Raw genomic sequence first — 24,028 nt, 5'->3', positions numbered from 1 at the left:
GCTATATAATGATATACTGTAGGTACCAGTGTTACTGCCTCAGCTACTAGGGTTTATAGATCCCCTATTGCTATATAATGATATACTGTAGGTACCAGTGTTACTGCCCCAGCTGCTAGGGTTTATAGATCACATATTGCTATATAATGATATACTGTAGGTACCAGTGTTACTGCCCCAGCTACTAGGGTTTATAGATCACATATTGCTAAATACGGATATACTGTAAGTACCAGTGTTACTGCCCCAGCTGCTAGGGTTTATAGATCACATACTGCTATATAATGATATACTCTAGGTACCAGTGTTATTGCCCCAGCTGCTAGGGTTTATAGATCACATATTGCTATATATTGATATACTCCAGGTACCAGTGTTACTGCCCCAGCTGCTAGGGTTTATAGATCACATACTGCTATATAATGATATACTGTAGGTACCAGTGTTACTGCCCCAGCTGCTAGGGTTTATGTATCACATATTGCTAAATAAGGATATACTGTAGGTACCAGTGTTACTGCCCCAGCTGCTAGGGTTTATAGATCACATATTGCTATATAATGATATACTGTAGGTACCAGTGTTACTGCCCCAGCTGCTAGGGTTTATAGATCACATATTGCTATATAATGATATACTGTAGGTACCAGTGTTATTGCCCCAGCTGCTAGGGTTTATAGATCACATATTGCTATATACTGATATACTGTAGGTGCCAGTGTTACTGCCCCAGCTGCTAGGGTTTATAGATCACATATTGCTATATGATATACTGTAGGTACCAGTGTTACTGCCCCAGCTGCTAGGGTTTATAGATCACATATTGCTATATAATGATATACTGTAGGTACCAGTGTTACTGCCCCAGCTGTAAGGGTTTATAGATCACATATTTCTATATAATGATATACTGTAAGTACCAGTGTTACTGCCCCAGCTGCTAGGGTTTATAGATCACATATTGCTATATAATGATATACTGTAAGTACCAGTGTTATTGCCCCAGCTGCTAGGGTTTATAGATCACATATTGCTATATACTGATATACTGTAGGTACCAGTGTTACTGCCCCAGCTGCTAGGGTTTATAGATCACATATTGCTATATAATGATATACTGTAGGTACCAGTGTTACTGCCCCAGCTGCTAGGGTTTATAGATCACATATTGCTATATAATGATATACTGTAAGTACCAGTGTTACTGCCCCAGCTGCTAGGGATTATAGATCACATATTGCTATATAATGATATACTGTAGGTACCAGTGTTACTGCCCCAGCTGCTAGGGATTATAGATCACATATTGCTATATAATGATATACTGTAGGTACCAGTGTTACTGCCCCAGCTACTAGGGTTTATAGATCACATATTGCTATATAATGATATACTGTAGGTACCAGTCTTTCTGCCCGAGCTGCTAGGGTTTATAGATCACATATTGCTATATAATGATATACTGTAGGTACCAGTCTTTCTGCCCCAGCTGCTAGGGTTTATAGATCACTTAATGCTATATAATGATATACTGTAGGTACCAGTGTTACTGCCTCAGCTGCTAGGGTTTATAGATCCCCTATTGCTATATAATGATATACTGTAGGTACCAGTGTTACTGCCCCAGGTGCTAGGGTTCATAGATCACCTATTGCTATATAAGGATATACTGTAGGTACCAGTGTTACTGCCCCAGCTGCTAGGGTTTATAGATCACACATTGCTAAATACGGATATACTGTAGGTACCAGTGTTACTGCCCCAGCTGCTAGGGTTTATAGATCACATATTGCTATATAATGATATACTGTAGGTACCAGTGTTACTGCCCCAGCTGCTAGGGTTTATAGATCACATATTGCTATATAATGATATACTGTAAGTACCAGTGTTATTGCCCCAGCTGCTAGGGTTTATAGATCACATATTGCTATATACTGATATACTGTAGGTACCAGTGTTACTGCCCCAGCTGCTAGGGTTTATAGATCACATATTGCTATATAATGATATACTGTAGGTACCAGTGTTACTGCCCCAGCTGCTAGGGTTTATAGATCACATATTGCTATATAATGATATACTGTAGGTACCAGTTTTACTGCCCCAGCTGCTAGGGTTTATAGATCACATATTGCTATATAATGATATACTGTAAGTACCAGTGTTACTGCCCCAGCTGCTAGGGATTATAGATCACATATTGCTATATAATGATATACTGTAGGTACCAGTGTTACTGCCCCAGCTGCTAGGGATTATAGATCACATATTGCTATATAATGATATACTGTAGGTACCAGTGTTACTGCCCCAGCTACTAGGGTTTATAGATCACATATTGCTATATAATGATATACTGTAGGTACCAGTCTTTCTGCCCGAGCTGCTAGGGTTTATAGATCACATATTGCTATATAATGATATACTGTAGGTACCAGTCTTTCTGCCCCAGCTGCTAGGGTTTATAGATCACTTAATGCTATATAATGATATACTGTAGGTACCAGTGTTACTGCCTCAGCTGCTAGGGTTTATAGATCCCCTATTGCTATATAATGATATACTGTAGGTACCAGTGTTACTGCCCCAGGTGCTAGGGTTCATAGATCACCTATTGCTATATAAGGATATACTGTAGGTACCAGTGTTACTGCCCCAGTTGCTAGGGTTTATAGATCACACATTGCTAAATACGGATATACTGTAGGTACCAGTGTTACTGCCCCAGCTGCTAGGGTTTATAGATCACATACTGCTATATAATGATATACTCTAGGTACCAGTGTTATTGCCCCAGCTGCTAGGGTTCATAGATCACAAATTGCTATATAATGATATACTGTAGGTACCAGTGTTACTGCCCCAGCTGCTAGGGTTTATAGATCACACATTGCTAAATACGGATATACTGTAGGTACCAGTGTTACTGCCCCAGCTGCTAGGGTTTATAGATCACATATTGCTATATAATGATATACTGTAGGTACCAGTGTTACTGCCCCAGCTGCTAGGGTTTATAGATCACATATTGCTATATAATGATATACTGTAAGTACCAGTGTTATTGCCCCAGCTGCTAGGGTTTATAGATCACATATTGCTATATACTGATATACTGTAGGTACCAGTGTTACTGCCCCAGCTGCTAGGGTTTATAGATCACATATTGCTATATAATGATATACTGTAGGTACCAGTGTTACTGCCCCAGCTGCTAGGGTTTATAGATCACATATTGCTATATAATGATATACTGTAGGTACCAGTTTTACTGCCCCAGCTGCTAGGGTTTATAGATCACATATTGCTATATAATGATATACTGTAAGTACCAGTGTTACTGCCCCAGCTGCTAGGGATTATAGATCACATATTGCTATATAATGATATACTGTAGGTACCAGTGTTACTGCCCCAGCTGCTAGGGATTATAGATCACATATTGCTATATAATGATATACTGTAGGTACCAGTGTTACTGCCCCAGCTACTAGGGTTTATAGATCACATATTGCTATATAATGATATACTGTAGGTACCAGTCTTTCTGCCCGAGCTGCTAGGGTTTATAGATCACATATTGCTATATAATGATATACTGTAGGTACCAGTCTTTCTGCCCCAGCTGCTAGGGTTTATAGATCACTTAATGCTATATAATGATATACTGTAGGTACCAGTGTTACTGCCCCAGCTACTAGGGTTTATAGATCACATATTGCTATATAATGATATACTGTAGGTACCAGTCTTTCTGCCCGAGCTGCTAGGGTTTATAGATCACATATTGCTATATAATGATATACTGTAGGTACCAGTCTTTCTGCCCCAGCTGCTAGGGTTTATAGATCACTTAATGCTATATAATGATATACTGTAGGTACCAGTGTTACTGCCTCAGCTGCTAGGGTTTATAGATCCCCTATTGCTATATAATGATATACTGTAGGTACCAGTGTTACTGCCCCAGGTGCTAGGGTTCATAGATCACCTATTGCTATATAAGGATATACTGTAGGTACCAGTGTTACTGCCCCAGTTGCTAGGGTTTATAGATCACACATTGCTAAATACGGATATACTGTAGGTACCAGTGTTACTGCCCCAGCTGCTAGGGTTTATAGATCACATACTGCTATATAATGATATACTCTAGGTACCAGTGTTATTGCCCCAGCTGCTAGGGTTCATAGATCACAAATTGCTATATAATGATATACTGTAGGTACCAGTGTTACTGCCCCAGCTGCTAGGGTTTATAGATCACACATTGCTAAATACGGATATACTGTAGGTACCAGTGTTACTGCCCCAGCTGCTAGGGTTTATAGATCACATATTGCTATATAATGATATACTGTAGGTACCAGTGTTACTGCCCCAGCTGCTAGGGTTTATAGATCACATATTGCTATATAATGATATACTGTAAGTACCAGTGTTATTGCCCCAGCTGCTAGGGTTTATAGATCACATATTGCTATATAATGATATACTGTAGGTACCAGTGTTACTGCCCCAGCTGCTAGGGTTTATAGATCACATATTGCTATATAATGATATACTGTAGGTACCAGTGTTACTGCCCCAGCTGCTAGGGTTTATAGATCACATATTGCTATATAATGATATACTGTAGGTACCAGTGTTACTGCCCCAGCTGCTAGGGTTTATAGATCACATATTGCTATATAATGATATACTGTAAGTACCAGTGTTACTGCCCCAGCTGCTAGGGATTATAGATCACATATTGCTATATAATGATATACTGTAGGTACCAGTGTTACTGCCCCAGCTGCTAGGGATTATAGATCACATATTGCTATATAATGATATACTGTAGGTACCAGTGTTACTGCCCCAGCTACTAGGGTTTATAGATCACATATTGCTATATAATGATATACTGTAGGTACCAGTCTTTCTGCCCGAGCTGCTAGGGTTTATAGATCACATATTGCTATATAATGATATACTGTAGGTACCAGTCTTTCTGCCCCAGCTGCTAGGGTTTATAGATCACTTAATGCTATATAATGATATACTGTAGGTACCAGTGTTACTGCCTCAGCTGCTAGGGTTTATAGATCCCCTATTGCTATATAATGATATACTGTAGGTACCAGTGTTACTGCCCCAGGTGCTAGGGTTCATAGATCACCTATTGCTATATAAGGATATACTGTAGGTACCAGTGTTACTGCCCCAGTTGCTAGGGTTTATAGATCACACATTGCTAAATACGGATATACTGTAGGTACCAGTGTTACTGCCCCAGCTGCTAGGGTTTATAGATCACATACTGCTATATAATGATATACTCTAGGTACCAGTGTTATTGCCCCAGCTGCTAGGGTTCATAGATCACAAATTGCTATATAATGATATACTGTAGGTACCAGTGTTACTGCCCCAGCTGCTAGGGTTTATAGATCACATATTGCTATATAATGATATACTGTAGGTACCAGTGTTACTGCCCCAGCTGCTAGGGTTTATAGATCACCTATTGCTATATAATGATATACTGTAGGTACCAGTGTTACTGCCCCAGGTGCTAGGGTTTATAGATCACATATTGCTATATAATGATATACTCTAGGTACCAGTGTTACTGCCCCAGCTGCTAGGGTTTATAGATCACATATTGCTATATAATGATATACTGTAGGTACCAGTGTTACTGCCCCAGCTGCTAGGGATTATAGATCACATATTGCTATATACTGATATACTGTAGGTACCAGTGTTACTGCCCCAGCTACTAGGGTTTATAGATCACATATTGCTATATACTGATATACTGTAGGTACCAGTGTTACTGCCCCAGCTGCTAGGGTTTATAGATCACCTATTGCTATATAATGATATACTGTAGGTACCAGTGTTACTGCCCCAGCTGCTATGGTTTATAGATCACCTATTGCTATATAATGATATACTGTAGGTACCAGTGTTACTGCCCCAGCTGCTAGGGTTTATAGATCACATATTGCTATATAATGATGTACTGTAGGTACCAGTGTTACTGCCCCAGGTGCTAGGGTTTATAGATCACATATTGCTATATACTGATATACTGTAGGTACCAGTGTTATTGCCCCAGCTGCTAGGGTTTATAGATCACATATTGCTATATAATGATATACTGTAGGTACCAGTGTTACTGCCCCAGGTGCTAGGGTTTATAAATCACATATTGCTATATAATGATATACTGTAGGTACCAGTGTTACTGCCCCAGCTGCTAGGGGTTATAGATCACATATTGCTATATAATGATATACTGTAGGTACCAGTGTTACTGCCCCAGCTGCTAGGGTTTATAGATCACATATTGCTATATACTGATATACTGTAGGTGCCAGTGTTACTGCCCCAGCTGCTAGGGTTTATAGATCACATATTGCTATATGATATACTGTAGGTACCAGTGTTACTGCCCCAGCTGCTAGGGTTTATAGATCACATATTGCTATATAATGATATACTGTAGGTACCAGTGTTACTGCCCCAGGTGCTAGGGTTTATAAATCACATATTGCTATATAATGATATACTGTAGGTACCAGTGTTACTGCCCCAGCTGCTAGGGATTATAGATCACATATTGCTATATAATGATATACTCTAGGTACCAGTGTTACTGCCCCAGCTACTAGGGTTTATAGATCACATATTGCTATATAATGATATACTGTAGGTACCAGTCTTTCTGCCCCAGCTGCTAGGGTTTATAGATCACATATTGCTATATACTGATATACTGTAGGTACCAGTGTTACTGCCCCAGCTGCTAGGGTTTATAGATCACATATTGCTATATAATGATATACTGTAGGTACCAGTGTTACTGCCCCAGCTGCTAGGGTTTATAGATCACATATTGCTATATAATGATATACTCTAGGTACCAGTGTTACTGCCCCAGCTGCTAGGGTTTATAGATCACATATTGCTATATAATGATATACTGTAGGTACCAGTGTTACTGCCCCAGCTGCTAGGGTTTATAGATCACCGATTGCTATATAATGATATACTGTAGGTACCAGTGTTACTGCCCCAGCTGCTAGGGTTTATAGATCACCTATTGCTATATAATGATATACTGTAGGTACCAGTGTTACTGCCCCAGCTGCTAGGGTTTATAGATCACATATTGCTATATAATAATATACTGTAGGTACCAGTGTTACTGCCCCAGGTGCTAGGGTTTATAGATCACATATTGCTATATAATGATATACTGTAGGTACCAGTGTTACTGCCCCAGGTGCTAGGGTTTATAGATCACATATTGCTATATAATGATATACTGTAGGTACCAGTGTTACTGCCCCAGCTGCTAGGGATTATAGATCACCTATTGCTATATAATGATATACTGTAGGTAGCAGTGTTACTGCCCCAGCTGCTAGGGTTTATAGATCACCTATTGCTATATAATGATATACTGTAGGTACCAGTGTTACTTCCCCAGCTGCTCGGGTTTATAGATCACCTATTGCTATATAATGATATACTGTAGGTACCAGTGTTACTGCCCCAGGTGCTAGGGTTTATAGATCACATATTGCTATATAATGATATACTCTAGGTACCAGTGTTACTGCCCCAGGTGCTAGGGTTTATAAATCACATATTGTTATATAATTATATACTGTAGGTACCAGTGTTACTGTCCCAGGTGCTAGGGTTTATAAATCACATATTGCTATATAATGATATACTGTAGGTACCAGTGTTACTGCCCCAGCTGCTAGGGTTTATAGATCACATATTGCTATATAATGATATACTGTAGGTACCAGTGTTACTGCCCCAGCTGCTAGGGTTTATAGATCACATATTGCTATATAATGATATACTGTAGGTACCAGTGTTACTGCCCCAGCTGCTAGGGTTTATAGATCACATATTGCTATATAATGATATACTGTAGGTACCAGTGTTACTGCCCCAGGTGCTAGGGTTTATAGATCACATATTGCTATATAATGATATACTGTAGGTACCAGTGTTATTGCCCCAGCTGCTAGGGTTTATAGATCACCTATTGCTATATACTGATATTCTGTAGGTACCAGTGTTACTGCCCCAGCTGCTAGGGATTATAGATCACATATTGCTATATAATGATATACTGTAGGTACCAGTGTTACTGCCCCAGGTGCTAGGGTTTATAGATCACATATTGCTATATAATGATATACTGTAGGTACCAGTGTTACTGCCCCAGCTGCTAGGGTTTATAGATCACATATTGCTATATAATGATATACTGTAGGTACCAGTGCTACTGCCCCAGGTGCTAGGGTTTATAGATCACATACTGCTATATAATGATATACTGTAGGTACCAGTGTTACTGCCCCAGCTGCTAGGGTTTATAGATCACATATTGCTATATAATGATATACTGTAGGTACCAGTGTTACTGCCCCAGCTGCTAGGGTTTATAGATCACATATTGCTATATAATGATATACTGTAGGTACCAGTGTTATTGCCCCAGCTGCTAGGGTTTATAGATCACCTATTGCTATATAATGATATACTGTAGGTACCAGTGTTATTGCCCCAGCTGCTAGGGTTTATAGATCACCTATTGCTATATACTGATATTCTGTAGGTACCAGTGTTACTGCCCCAGCTGCTAGGGATTATAGATCACATATTGCTATATAATGATATACTGTAGGTACCAGTGTTACCGCTCCAGCTGCTAGGGTTAATAGATCAAATATTGCTATATACTGATATACTGTAGGTACCAGTGTTACTGCCCCAGCTGCTAGGGTTTATAGATCACATATTGCTATATAATGATATACTGTAGGTACCAGTGTTACTGCCCCAGGTGCTAGGGTTTATAAATCACATATTGCTATATAATGATATACTGTAGGTACCAGTGTTACTGCCCCAGCTGCTAGGGTTTATAGATCACATATTGCTATATAATGATATACTGTAGGTACCAGTCTTTCTGCCCCAGCTGCTAGGGTTTATAGATCACATATTGCTATATAATGATATACTGTAGGTACCAATGTTACTGCCCCAGCTGCTAGGGTTTATAGATCACATATTGCTATATACTGATATACTGTAGGTACCAGTGTTACTGCCCCAGCTGCTAGGGTTTATAGATCACATATTGCTATATAATGATATACTGTAGGTAGCAGTGTTACTGCCCCAGCTGCTAGGGTTTATAGATCACCTATTGCTATATAATGATATACTGTAGGTACCAGTGTTACTGCCCCATGTGCTAGGGTTTATAGATCACATATTGCTATATAATGATATACTGTAGGTACCAGTGTTACTGCCCAATGTGCTAGGGTTTATAGATCACATATTTCTATATAATGATATACTGTAGGTACCAGTGTTACTGCCCCATGTGCTAGGGTTTATAGATCACATATTGCTAAATACGGATACACTGTAGGTACCAGTGTTACTGCCCCATGTGCTAGGGTTTATAGATCACATATTGCTATATAATGATATACTGTAGGTACCAGTGTTACTGCCCCAGCTGCTAGGGTTTATAGATCACATATTGCTATATACTGATATACTGTAGGTACCAGTGTTACTGCCCCAGCTGCTAGGGTTTATAGATCACATATTGCTATATACTGATATACTGTAGGTACCAGTGTTACTGCCCCAGCTGCTAGGGTTTATAGATCACCTATTGCTATATAATGATATACTGTAGGTACCAGTGTTACTGCCCCAGCTGCTAGGGTTTATAGATCACATATTGCTATATACTGATATACTGTAGGTACCAGTGTTACTGCCCCAGCTGCTAGGGTTAATAGATCACATATTGCTATATACTGATATACTGTAGGTACCAGTGTTACTGCCCCAGCTGCTAGGGTTTATAGATCACATATTGCTATATACTGATATACTGTAGGTACCAGTGTTACTGCCCCAGCTGCTAGGGTTTATAGATCACATATTGCTATATACTGATATACTGTAGGTACCAGTGTTACTGCCCCAGCTGCTAGGGTTTATAGATCACATATTGCTATATAATGATATACTGTAGGTACCAGTGTTATTGCCCCAGCTGCTAGGGTTTATAGATCACATATTGCTATATAATGATATACTGTAGGTAGCAGTGTTACTGCCCCAGCTGCTAGGGTTTATAGATCACCTATTGCTATATAATAATATACTGTAGGTAGCAGTGTTACTGCCCCAGCTGCTAGGGTTTATAGATCACCTATTGCTATATAATGATATACTGTAGGTACCAGTGTTATTGCCCCAGCTGCTAGGGTTTATAGATCACATATTGCTATATAATGATATACTGTAGGTAGCAGTGTTACTGCCCCAGCTGCTAGGGTTTATAGATCACCTATTGCTATATAATGATATACTGTAGGTACCAGTGTTACTGCCCCAGCTGCTAGGGATTATAGATCACCTATTGCTATATAATGATATACTGTAGGTACCAGTGTTACTGCCCCAGCTGCTAGGGTTTATAGATCACATATTGCTATATACTGATATACTGTAGGTACCAGTGTTACTGCCCCAGCTGCTAGGGATTATAGATCACATATTGCTATATACTGATATACTGTAGGTACCAGTCTTACTGCCCCAGCTGCTAGGGATTATAGATCACACATCCTCTCATTGGCTGCATTTGGTTGTGATTCTGAGGAAGATCTAGGATCTGTGCTGGGCTGAAATCTATAGCAGGGGACGATCTATAGGAAGAGAAATAACCATTTAATAAATTTGTCTTTAGGTAGAATCGTCACAGCGGCCATTGTAGTGCTGGGATTAAGCACACACCTGGTGTTTGCACAAGGCCTTAATTGCACAGACAACAGATACCCAGGTAAGTTACAGTGTGACAAATGACATTGTCATGCAACACCAAGCAGACCTTCTTATCTAATAGTTTCAGCTATTTTATGTGACAAAACAAAGGTAAAGGAGGTATTTGTAAACACATCCCAGCAGGTAAAGCGGGATCATTGGGGACACATTTAAAGGGAAAAAGAAATATATACTGTAAATGTCCCTTTAAGGATGGGATAAGGTGCATTTGGGTTGATCCCTAACAAATCTGCTTTTTTCTGTATTTCTTTAGTGGACAGCGACATCATTGTCACCTGTGGCCCCTCTGAAATCAGCCTGACCATCAATGCCTGCCCCGTTCAGTTCGCCTCGTTTAACCCTGAGTCCTTAGCGCTTAACGGTCAGCATAACCAGAGTCACTGCGCGGGAGCCCTGGTCACATCGCTAGATCCTCCAGTAATGAGCTTCACCTTCCCTCTCAATGATACCAGACAAAACCCATGTGGTAACACCATAGAGGTCAGTATTCCCTATACACACGTGCACGCTCCTGCGCCTACCTCAGTATGTTATATAGTGCGGGAGCCCTGGTCACATCATTAGATCCTCCAGTAATGAGCTTCACCTTCCCTCTCAATGATACCAGACAAAACCCATGTGGTAACACCATAGAGGTCAGTATTCCCTATACACACGTGCACGCTCCTGCGCCTACCTCAGTATGTTATATAGTGCGGGAGCCCTGGTCACATCATTAGATCCTCCAGTAATGAGCTTCACCTTCCCTCTCAATGATACCAGACAAAACCCATGTGGTAACACCATAGAGGTCAGTATTCCCTATACACACGTGCACGCTCCTGCGCCTACCTCAGTATGTTATATAGTGCGGGAGCCCTGGTCACATCATTAGATCCTCCAGTAATGAGCTTCACCTTCCCTCTCAATGATACCAGACAAAACCCATGTGGTAACACCATAGAGGTCAGTATTCCCTATACACACGTGCACGCTCCTGCGCCTACCTCAGTATGTTATATAGTGCGGGAGCCCTGGTCACATCATTAGATGCTCCAGTAATGAGCTTCATCTTCCCCCTCAATTTAACCAGACAAAACCCGTGTGGTCACAACTTAGAGGTCAGTATTCCCTATACACACGTGCACGCTCCTGCGCCTACCTCAGTATGTTATATAGTGCGGGAGCCCTGGTCACATCATTAGATGCTCCAGTAATGAGCTTCACCTTCCCCCTCAATGATACCAGACAAAACCCATGTGGTAACACCATAGAGGTCAGTATTCCCTATACACACGTGCACGCTCCTGCGCCTACCTCAGTATGTTATATAGTGCGGGAGCCCTGGTCACATCATTAGATGCTCCAGTAATGAGCTTCACCTTCCCCCTCAATGATATCAGACAAAACCCATGTGGTAACACCATAGAGGTCAGTATTCCCTATACAGACGTGCACGCTCCTGCGCCTACCTCAGTATGTTATATAGTGCGGGAGCCCTGGTCACATCATTAGATCCTCCAGTAATGAGCTTCACCTTCCCCCTCAATGATACCAGACAAAACCCATGTGGTAACACCATAGAGGTCAGTATTCCCTATACACACGTGCACGCTCCTGCGCCTACCTCAGTATGTTATATAGTGCGGGAGCCCTGGTCACATCGCTAGATCCTCCAGTAATGAGCTTCACCTTCCCTCTCAATGATACCAGACAAAACCCATGTGGTAACACCATAGAGGTCAGTATTCCCTATACACACGTGCACGCTCCTGCGCCTACCTCAGTATGTTATATAGTGCGGGAGCCCTGGTCACATCGCTAGATCCTCCAGTAATGAGCTTCACCTTCCCTCTCAATGATACCAGACAAAACCCATGTGGTAACACCATAGAGGTCAGTATTCCCTATACACACGTGCACGCTCCTGCGCCTACCTCAGTATGTTATATAGTGCGGGAGCCCTGGTCACATCATTAGATGCTCCAGTAATGAGCTTCATCTTCCCCCTCAATGATACCAGACAAAACCCATGTGGTAACACCATAGAGGTCAGTATTCCCTATACACACGTGCACGCTCCTGCGCCTACCTCAGTATGTTATATAGTGCGGGAGCCCTGGTCACATCGCTAGATCCTCCAGTAATGAGCTTCACCTTCCCTCTCAATGATACCAGACAAAACCCATGTGGTAACACCATAGAGGTCAGTATTCCCTATACACACGTGCACGCTCCTGCGCCTACCTCAGTATGTTATATAGTGCGGGAGCCCTGGTCACATCATTAGATGCTCCAGTAATGAGCTTCATCTTCCCCCTCAATTTATTCCCTATACACACGTGCACGCTCCTGCGCCTACCTCAGTATGTTATATAGTGCGGGAGCCCTGGTCACATCGCTAGATCCTCCAGTAATGAGCTTCACCTTCCCTCTCAATGATACCAGACAAAACCCATGTGGTAACACCATAGAGGTCAGTATTCCCTATACACACGTGCACGCTCCTGCGCCTACCTCAGTATGTTATATAGTGCGGGAGCCCTGGTCACATCATTAGATGCTCCAGTAATGAGCTTCATCTTCCCCCTCAATTTAACCAGACAAAACCCGTGTGGTCACAACTTAGAGGTCAGTATTCCCTATATACACGTGCACGCTCCTGCGCCTACCTCAGTATGTTATATAGTGCGGGAGCCCTGGTCACATCATTAGATCCTCCAGTAATGAGCTTCACCTTCCCCCTCAATGATACCAGACAAAACCCATGTGGTAACACCATAGAGGTCAGTATTCCCTATACACACGTGCACGCTCCTGCGCCTACCTCAGTATGTTATATAGTGCGGGAGCCCTGGTCACATCATTAGATGCTCCAGTAATGAGCTTCATCTTCCCCCTCAATGATACCAGACAAAACCCATGTGGTAACACCATAGAGGTCAGTATTCCCTATACACACGTGCATGCTCCGGGCCTACCTCAGTGTGTTATATAGTGCGGGAGCCCTGGTCACATCGCTAGATCCTCCAGTAATGAGCTTCACCTTCCCCCTCAATGATACCATACAAAACCCGTGTGGTAACACCATAGAGGTCAGTATTCCCTATACACACGTGCACGCTCCTGCGCCTACATTGGTATGTCTTATAGTGCTCAATACACATGCACACTCCTGAGCCTACCTCAGTATGTTATGTAGTGCTCAATACATGTGCACACTCCTAAACCTACCTCATTATATAATGTAGTTCTCCATACATGTGCACATTCCTAAACCTACCTCATTATATAATATAGTGCTCCATACATGTGCACACTCCTAAACCTACCTCAGTATGCTGTCATAAAAAGGAACTAAGTTTAAACAAAGGAGAGCTAGAGAAATAGTGGGATGTGGTAATAAAAATACACTGGGAGTAGACTGTTAAATTGTGTGCGCCGTCTGTATCATGTCTTTACTACCATGTCCCTTTAAGTGCTTGCATGTGCAAATGGAACCCCATGCCCCTTTAAGTGCTTGCGTGTGCAAATGGAACCCCATGTCCCTTTAAGTGCTTGCATGTGCAAATGGAACCCGATGTCCCTTTAATTGCTTGCTTGTGCAAATGGAATACCATGTCCCTTTAAGTGCATGCGTGTGCAAATTGAACCCCATGTCCCTTTAAGTGCCTGCATGTGCAAATTGAACCCCATGTTCCTTTAAGTGCTTGCATGTGCAAAATGGAATCCCATGTCCCTTTAAGTGCTTGCTTGTGCAAATGGAACCCGATGTCCCTTTAAGTGCTTGCGTGTGCAAATGCAATACCATGTCCCTTTAAGTGTTTACATGTGCAAATGGAACCCCATGTTCCTTTAAGTGCTTGCATGTGCAAAATGGAATCCCATGTCCCTTTAAGTGCTTGCTTGTGCAAATGGAACCCGATGCCCCTTTAAGTGCTTGCGTGTGCAAATGGAACCCCATGTCCCTTTAAGTGTTTACATGTGCAAATGGAACCCCATGTCCCTTTAAGTGCTTGCTTGTGCAAAATGGAACCCCATGTCCCTTTAAGTGCTTGTGTGTGCAAAATGGAACCCCATGTCCCTTTAAGTGCTTGCGTGTGCAAATGGAACCCGATGTCCCTTTAATTGCTTGCATGTGCAAATGGAATACCATGTCCCTTTAAGTGCTTGCGTGTGCAAATGGAACCCCATGTCCCTTTAAGTGTTTAAGTGTGCAAATGGAACCCCATGTCCCTTTAAGTGCTTGCTTGTGCAAAATGGAACCCCATGTCCCTTTAAGTGCTTGCGTGTGCAAATGGAACCCCATGTCCCTTTAAGTGTTTGCGTGTGCAAATGGAACCTCATGTTCCTCTAAGTGTTTGCGTGTGCAAATGGAACCCCATGTCCCTTTAAGATCCCAGACTCCTGTATCCTGTGCTGAATCGGATATTATGGCAACTTGTTGCTTTATCTGTGGAGAACATAGAAATGAAAGGAAGTTTGTTGCAGGTGCATAAATCTGTGTGTGTTACACATTAGATAACTAACAGCCTAGTGACAATCTGTGTGTGTTACACATTAGATAACTAACAGCCTAGTGACAATCTGTGTGTGTTACACATTAGATAACTAACAGCCTAGTGACAATCTGTGTGGTGTTACACATTAGATAACTAACAGCCTAGTGACAATCTGTGTGTGTTACACATTAGATAACTAACAGCCTAGTGACAATCTGTGTGTGTTACACATTAGATAACTAACAGCCTAGTGACAATCTGTGTGTGTTACACATTAGATAACTAACAGCCTAGTGACAATCTGTGTGTGTTACACATTAGATAACTTACAGCCTAGTGACAATCTGTGTGTGTTACACATTAGATAACTAACAGCCTAGTGACAATCTGTGTGTGTTACACATTAGATAACTAACAGCCTAGTGACAATCTGTGTGTGTTACACATTAGATAACTAACAGCCTAGTGACAATCTGTGTGTGTTACACATTAGATAACTAACAGCCTAGTGACAATCTGTGTGTGTTACACATTAGATAACTAACAGCCTAGTGACAATCTGTGTGTGTTACACATTAGATAACTAACAGCCTAGTGACAATCTGTGTGTGTTACACATTAGATACTAACAGCCTAGTGACAATCTGTGTGTGTTACACATTAGATAACTAACAGCCTAGTGACAATCTGTGTGTGTTACACATTAGATAACTAACAGCCTAGTGACAATCTGTGTGTGTTACACATTAGATAACTAACAGCCTAGGGACAATCTGTGTGTGTTACACATTAGATAACTAACAGCCTAGTGACAATCTGTGTGTGTTACACATTAGATAACTAACAGCCTAGTGACAATCTGTGTGTGTTACACATTAGATAACTTACAGCCTAGTGACAATCTGTGTGTGTTACACATTAGATAACTAACAGCCTAGTGACAATCTGTGTGTGTTACACATTAGATAACTAACAGCCTAGTGACAATCTGTGTGTGTTACACATTAGATAACTAACAGCCTAGTGACAATCTGTGTGTGTTACACATTAGATAACTTACAGCCTAGTGACAATCTGTGTGTGTTACACATTAGATAACTAACAGCCTAGTGACAATCTGTGTGTGTTACACATTAGATAACTAACAGCCTAGTGACATCTGTGTGTGTTACACATTAGATAACTAACAGCCTAGTGACAATCTGTGTGTGTTACACATTAGATAACTAACAGCCTAGTGACAATCTGTGTGTGTTACACATTAGATAACTAACAGCCTAGTGACAATCTGTGTGTGTTACACATTAGATAACTTACAGCCTAGTGACAATCTGTGTGTGTTACACATTAGATAACTAACAGCCTAAGGACAATCTGTGTGTGTTACACATTAGATAACTAACAGCCTAGTGACAATCTGTGTGTGTTACACATTAGATAACTAACAGCCTAGTGACAATCTGTGTGTGTTACACATTAGATAACTAACAGCCTAGTGACAATCTGTGTGTGTTACACATTAGATAACTAACAGCCTAGTGACAATCTGTGTGTGTTACACATTAGATAACTAACAGCCTAGTGACAATCTGTGTGTGTTACACAGTAGATAACTAACAGCCTAGGGATAATCTGTGTGTGTTACACATTAGATAACTAACAGCCTAGTGACAATCTGTGTGTGTTACACATTAGATAACTAACAGCCTAGTGACAATCTGTGTGTGTTACACAGTAGATAACTAACAGCCTAGGGATAATCTGTGTGTGTTACACATTAGATAACTAACAGCCTAGTGACAATCTGTGTGTGTTACACAGTAGATAACTAACAGCCTAGTGACAATCTGAGTGTGTTACACATTAGATAACTAACAGCCTAGTGACAATCTGCGTGTGTTACATATTAGATAACCAACAGCCTAGTGACAATCTGTGTGTGTTACACAGTAGATAACTAACAGCCTAGTGACAATCTGAGTGTGTTACACATTAGATAACTAACAGCCTAGTGACAATGTGTGTGTGTTACACATTAGATAACTAACAGCCTAGTGACAATCTGTGTGTGTTACACATTAGATAACTAACAGCCTACCTAGTGACAATCTGTGTGTGTTACACATTAGATAACTAACAGCCTAGTGACAATCTGTGTGTGTTACACATTAGATAACTAACAGCCTAGTGACAATCTGTGTGTGTTACACATTAGATAACTAACAGCCTAGTGACAATATGTGTGTGTTACACATTAGATAACTAACAGCCTAGTGACAATCTGTGTGTATTACACATTAGATAACTTACAGCCTAGTGACAATCTGTGTGTGTTACATATTAGATAACTAACAGCCTAGTGACAATCTGTGCGTGTTACACATTAGATAACTAACAGCCTAGTGACAATCTGTGTGTGTTACACATTAGATAACTAACAGCCTAGTGACAATCTGTGTGTGTTACACATTAGATAACTAACAGCCTAGTGACAATCTGTGTGTGTTACATATTAGATAACTAACAGCCTAGTGACAATCTGTGTGTGTTACACATTAGATAACTAACAGCCTAGTGACAATCTGTGTGTGTTACACATTAGATAACCTAACAGCCCTAGGGACAATCTGTGTGTGTTACACATTAGATAACTAACAGCCTAGGGACAATCTGTGTGTGTTACACATTAGATAACTAACAGCCTAGTGACAACCTGTGTGTGTTACACATTAGATAACTAACAGCCTAGGGACAATCTGTGTGTGTTACACATTAGATAACTAACAGCCTAGTGACATCATGTGTGTGTTACACATTAGATAACTAACAGCTAGTGACAATCTGTGTGTGTTACACATTAGATAACTAACAGCTAGTGACAATCTGTGTGTGTTACACTTAGATAACTAACAGCCTAGTGACAATCTGTGTGTGTTACACATTAGATAACTAACAGCCTAGTGGACAAATCTGTGTGTTACACAGTAGATAACTAACAGCCTAGGGACTAATCTGTGTGTGTTACACATTAGATAACTAACAGCCTAGTGACAATCTGTGTGTGTTACACTATTAGATAACTAACAGCCTAGTGACAATCTGTGTGTGTTACACATTAGATAACTAACAGCCTAGTGACAATCTGTGTGTGTTACACATTAGATAACTAACAGCCTAGGGACAATCTGTGTGTGTTACACATTAGATAACTAACAGGCCTAAGGGACAATCTGTGAGTGTTACAACATTAGATAACTAACAGCCTAGTGACAATCTGTGTGTGTTACACATTAGATAACTAACAGCCTAGGGACAATCTGTGTGTGTTACACATTAGATAACCTAACAGCCTAGTGACAATCTGTGTTGTGTTACACATTAGATAACTAACAGCCTAGTGACCAATCTGTGTGTGTTACACATTAGATAACTAACAGGCCTAGTGACAATCTGTAGTGTGTTACACATTAGATAAACTAACAGCCTAGTGACAATCTGTGTGTGTTACACATTAGATAACCTAACAGCCCTAGTGACAATCTGTGTGTGTTACACAGTAGATAACTAACAGCCTAGGGACAATCTGTGTGTGTTACACATTAGATAACTAACAGCCTAGTGACAATCTGTGTGTGTTACACATAGTAGAATAACTAAAAGCCTAGGACAATCTGTATTTGTTCACCATTAGATAACTAACAGCCTAGTGACAATCTGTGTGTGTTACACATTAGATAAACTAACAGCCTAGTGACATCTGTGTGTGTTACATATTAGATAACCAACAGCCTAGTGACAATCTGTGGTGTGTTACACAGTAGATAACTAACAGCCTAGTGACAATCTGAGTGTGTTACACATTAGATAACTAACAGCCTAGTGACAATCTGTGTGTGTTACATATTAGATAACCAACAGCCTAGTGACAATGTGTGTGTGTTACACATTAGATAACCTAACAGCTAGTGAACACTCTGTGTGTGTTACACATTAGATAAACCTAAAGCCCTACCTAGTGACAATCTGTGTGTGTTACACATTAGATAACTACCAGCCTAGAATGACCCAATCTGCTGTGTGTTACACCATTAGATAACTAACCCAGCCTAGTGACAATCTGTGTGTGTTACACATTAGATAACTAACAGCCTAAAGTGACAATATGTGTCGTGTTACCACATTAGATAACTAACAGCTAGTGACCAATCTGTGTGTATTACACATTAGATAATTACAGCTAGTGACAATCTGTGTGTTACATATTAGATAACTAACAGCCTAGTGACAATCTGTGCGTGTTACACATTAGATAACTAACAGCCTAGTGACAATCTGTGTGTTACACATTAGATAACTAACAGCCTAGTGACAATCTGTGTGTGTTACACATTAGATAACTAACAGCCTAGTGACAATCTGTGTGTGTTACATATTAGATAACTAACAGCCTAGTGACAATCTGTGTGTGTTACACATTAGATAACTAACAGCCTAGTGACAATCTGTGTGTGTTACACATTAGATAACTAACAGCTAGGGACAATCTGTGTGTTACACATTAGATAACTAACAGCCTAGGGACAATCTGTGTGTGTTACACATTAGATAACTAACAGCCTAGTGACAACCTGTGTGTGTTACACATTAGATAACTAACAGCCTAGGGACAATCTGTGTGTGTTACACATTAGATAACTAACAGCCTAGTGACAATCTGTGTGTGTTACACATTAGATAACTAACAGCCTAGTGACAATCTGTGTGTGTTACACATTGATAACTAACAGCTAGTGACAATCTGTGTGTGTTACACCTTAGATAACTAACAGCCTAGTGACAATCTGTGTGTGTTAACATAGATAACTAACAGCCTAGTGACAATCTGTGTGTGTTACCACAGTAGATAACTAACAGCCTAGGGATAATCCTGTGTGTGTTACACATTAGATAAACTAACAGCTAGTGACAATCTGTGTGTGTTAATAGTAGATAACTAACAGCCTACTAGTGACAATCTGTATTTGTTACACATTAGCTAACTAACAGCTAGTGACAATCCTGTTGTGTGTTACACATTAGATAACTAACCAGCACTAGTGACAATCTGTGTGTGTTACACATTAGATAACTAACAGCCTAGTGACAATCTCGCATGTGTTTGTGTTACACATTAGATAACTAACAGCATATTGACCATCTGTCGTGTAGTTACCCACATTAGATAACTAACAGCCTAGTGACACTCTGTGTGTGTTACACATTAGATAAACTAACGCCTAGTGACAACTCTGTGTGTGTTACACCAGTAGATAAACTAAACGCTAGTGACAATCTGTGTGTGTTACACATTAGATAAACTAACAGCCTAGTGACAATCTGTGTGTGTTACACAATTAGATAACTAACCAGCCTAGTGACCAATCTGTGTGTGTTACACATTAGATAACTAACAGCCTAGTGACAATCGTGTGTGTTACACATTAGATAACTAACAGCCTAGTGACAATCTGTGTGTGTTACACATTAGATATCTACCCGCCCTAGTGACAATCTGTGTGTGTTAACATTAGTAACTAACCAGCCTAGTGGACAATCTGTGTGTGTTACACATTAAATAACTAACAGGCCTAGTGACAATCTGTGTGTGTTACACATTAGTTAACTAACAGCCTAGAGGGACAATTCTGTGTGTGTTACACATTAGATAACTAACAGCCTGAGTGACAATCTGTGTGTGTTTACACATTAGATAACTAACAGCCTAGTGGACAATCTGTGTGTGTTAAACATTAGCATAACTAACAGCTCAGTGACAATCCTGTGAGTGTCATTCCACATTAGATATAACTAACAGCTAGTGACAATCTGTGTGCTGTTACCCATTAGCTAACAACAGACCTAGTGGACAATCTGTGAGTGTTACACATTAGATAGCTAACAGCCTAGTGACAATCAGTGTGTGTTTACACATTAGATACACTACATCCCTAGGGACTAATCAGTGTTTGTTACCACATTTAGATAAACACAGCCTAGTGACAATCTGTGGTGTGTTACACATAGATAGACTAACAGCCTAAGGGACACAATCTGTATTTGTTAATTAGATAACATAGACAGCCTAGTGACAATCTGTGTGTGTTACACAATAGATAGACTAACAGCCTACTAGTGACCAATCTGTGTGGTGTTCCACATTAAGATAACTAACAGCCTAGTGAACCAATCTCGTGTGTGTTTACTACATTAGATAACTAACAGCCTAGTGACAATCTGTGTGTGTTACACATTAGATAATTAACAGCCTAGTGACAATCTATGTGTGTTAAACAGTAGATAACTAACAGCCTAGTGACAATCTGTGTGTGTTACACATTAGATAACTAACAGCCTAGTGACAATCTGTGTGTGTTACACATTAGATAACTAACAGCCTAGTGACAATCTGTGTGTGTTACACACTAGATAACTAACAGCCTAGTGACAATCTGTGTGTGTTACACATTAGATAACTAACAGCCTAGTGACAATCTGTGTGTGTTACACATTAGATAACTAACAGCCTAGGGACAATCTGTGTGTGTTACATATTAGATAACTAACAGCCTAGTGACAATCTGTGCGTGTTACACATTAGATAACTAACAGCCTAGTGACAATCTGTGCGTGTTACACATTAGATAACTAACAGCCTAGTGACAATCTGTGTGTGTTACACATTAGATAACTAACAGCCTAGGGACAATCTGTGTGTGTTACACATTAGATAACTAACAGCCTAGGGACAATCTGTGTGTGTTACACATTAGATAACTAACAGCCTAGGGACAATCTGTGTGTGTTACACATTAGATAACTAACAGCCTAGTGACAATCTGTGTGTGTTACACATTAGATACTAACAGCCTAGTGACAATCTGTGTGTGTTACACATTAGATAACTAACAGCCTAGTGACAATCTGTGTGTGTTACACATTAGATAACTAACAGCCTAGTGACAATCTGTGTGTGTTACACATTAGATAACTAACAGCCTAGTGACAATCTGTGTGTGTTACACATTAGATAACTAACAGCCTAGTGACAATCTGTGTGTGTTACACATTAGATAACTAACAGCCTAGTGACAATCTGTGTGTGTTACACATTAGATAATTAACAGCCTAGTGACAATCTGTGTGTGTTAAACAGTAGATAACTAACAGCCTAGTGACAATCTGTGTGTGTTACACATTAGATAACTAACAGCCTAGTGACAATCTGTGTGTGTTACACATTAGATAACTAACAGCCTAGTGACAATCTGTGTGTGTTACACATTAGATAACTAACAGCCTAGTGACAATCTGTGTGTTACACATTAGATAACTAACAGCCTAGTGACAATCTGTGTGTGTTACACATTAGATAACTAACAGCCTAGTGACAATCTGTGTGTGTTACACATTAGATAACTAACAGCCTAGGGACAATCTGTGTGTGTTACATATTAGATAACTAACAGCCTAGTGACAATCTGTGCGTGTTACACATTAGATAACTAACAGCCTAGTGACAATCTGTGCGTGTTACACATTAGATAACTAACAGCCTTGTGACAATCTGTGTGTGTTACACATTAGATAACTAACAGCCTAGTGACAATCTGTGTGTGTTACACATTAGATAATTAACAGCCTAGTGACAATCTGTGTGTGTTACACAGTAGATAACTAACAGCCTAGTGACAATCTGTGTGTGTTACACATTAGATAACTAACAGCCTAGTGACAATCTGTGTTTGTTACACAGTAGATAACTAACAGCCTAGTGACAATCTTTGTGTGTTACACATTAGATAACTAACAGCCTAGTGACAATCTGTGTGTGTTACACATTAGATAACTAACAGCCTAGTGACAATCTGTGTTTGTTACACAGTAGATAACTAACAGCCTAGTGACAATCTTTGTGTGTTACACATTAGATAACTAACAGCCTAGTGACAATCTTTGTGTGTTACACATTAGATAACTAACAGCCTAGTGACAATCTGTGTGTGTTACACATTAGATAACTTACAGCCTAGTGACAATCTGTGTGTGTTACACATTAGATAACTAACAGCCTAGTGACAATCTGTGTGTGTTACACATTAGATAACTAACAGCCTAGTGACAATCTGTGTGTGTTACACATTAGATAACTAACAGCCTAGTGACAATCTGTGTGTGTTACACATTAGATAACTTACAGCCTAGTGACAATATGTGTGTGTTACACATTAGATAACTAACAGCCTAGTGACAATCTGTGTGTGTTACACATTAGATAACTAACAGCCTAGTGACAATCTGTGTGTGTTACACATTAGATAACTAACAGCCTAAGGACAATCTGTGTGTGTTACACATTAGATAACTAACAGCCTAGTGACAATCTGTGTGTGTTACACATTAGATAACTAACAGCCTAGTGACAATTTGTGTTTGTTGCACATTAGATAACTAACAGCCTAGTGACAATCTGTGTGTGTTACACATTAGATAACTAACAGCCTAGTGACAATCTGTGTGTGTTACACATTAGATAACTAACAGCCTAGTGACAATCTGTGTGTGTTACACATTAGATAACTAACAGCCTAGGGACAATCTGTGTG

General features: G+C 40.3%; 1 protein-coding gene across 1 annotated transcript in view; it reads left to right on the top strand.

Annotated features, from left to right (window-relative positions):
- LOC128637940 (zona pellucida-like domain-containing protein 1) overlaps positions 1-24,028 on the top strand; it is a 148,304-nt gene that overhangs the window by 15,928 nt on the left and 108,348 nt on the right. Inside the window, exons 2-3 of the mRNA XM_053689825.1 lie at positions 10,811-10,903; positions 11,159-11,385. Of these exons, the coding sequence (XP_053545800.1) occupies positions 10,811-10,903; positions 11,159-11,385 (320 nt within the window). The remainder of the gene's footprint in view (positions 1-10,810; positions 10,904-11,158; positions 11,386-24,028) is intronic.

This window comes from Bombina bombina, chromosome 8 (assembly GCF_027579735.1).
Source record: "Bombina bombina isolate aBomBom1 chromosome 8, aBomBom1.pri, whole genome shotgun sequence".
Lineage (NCBI taxonomy): Eukaryota > Metazoa > Chordata > Amphibia > Anura > Bombinatoridae > Bombina > Bombina bombina.
This window is presented reverse-complemented; position numbering and strand designations above follow the sequence as displayed.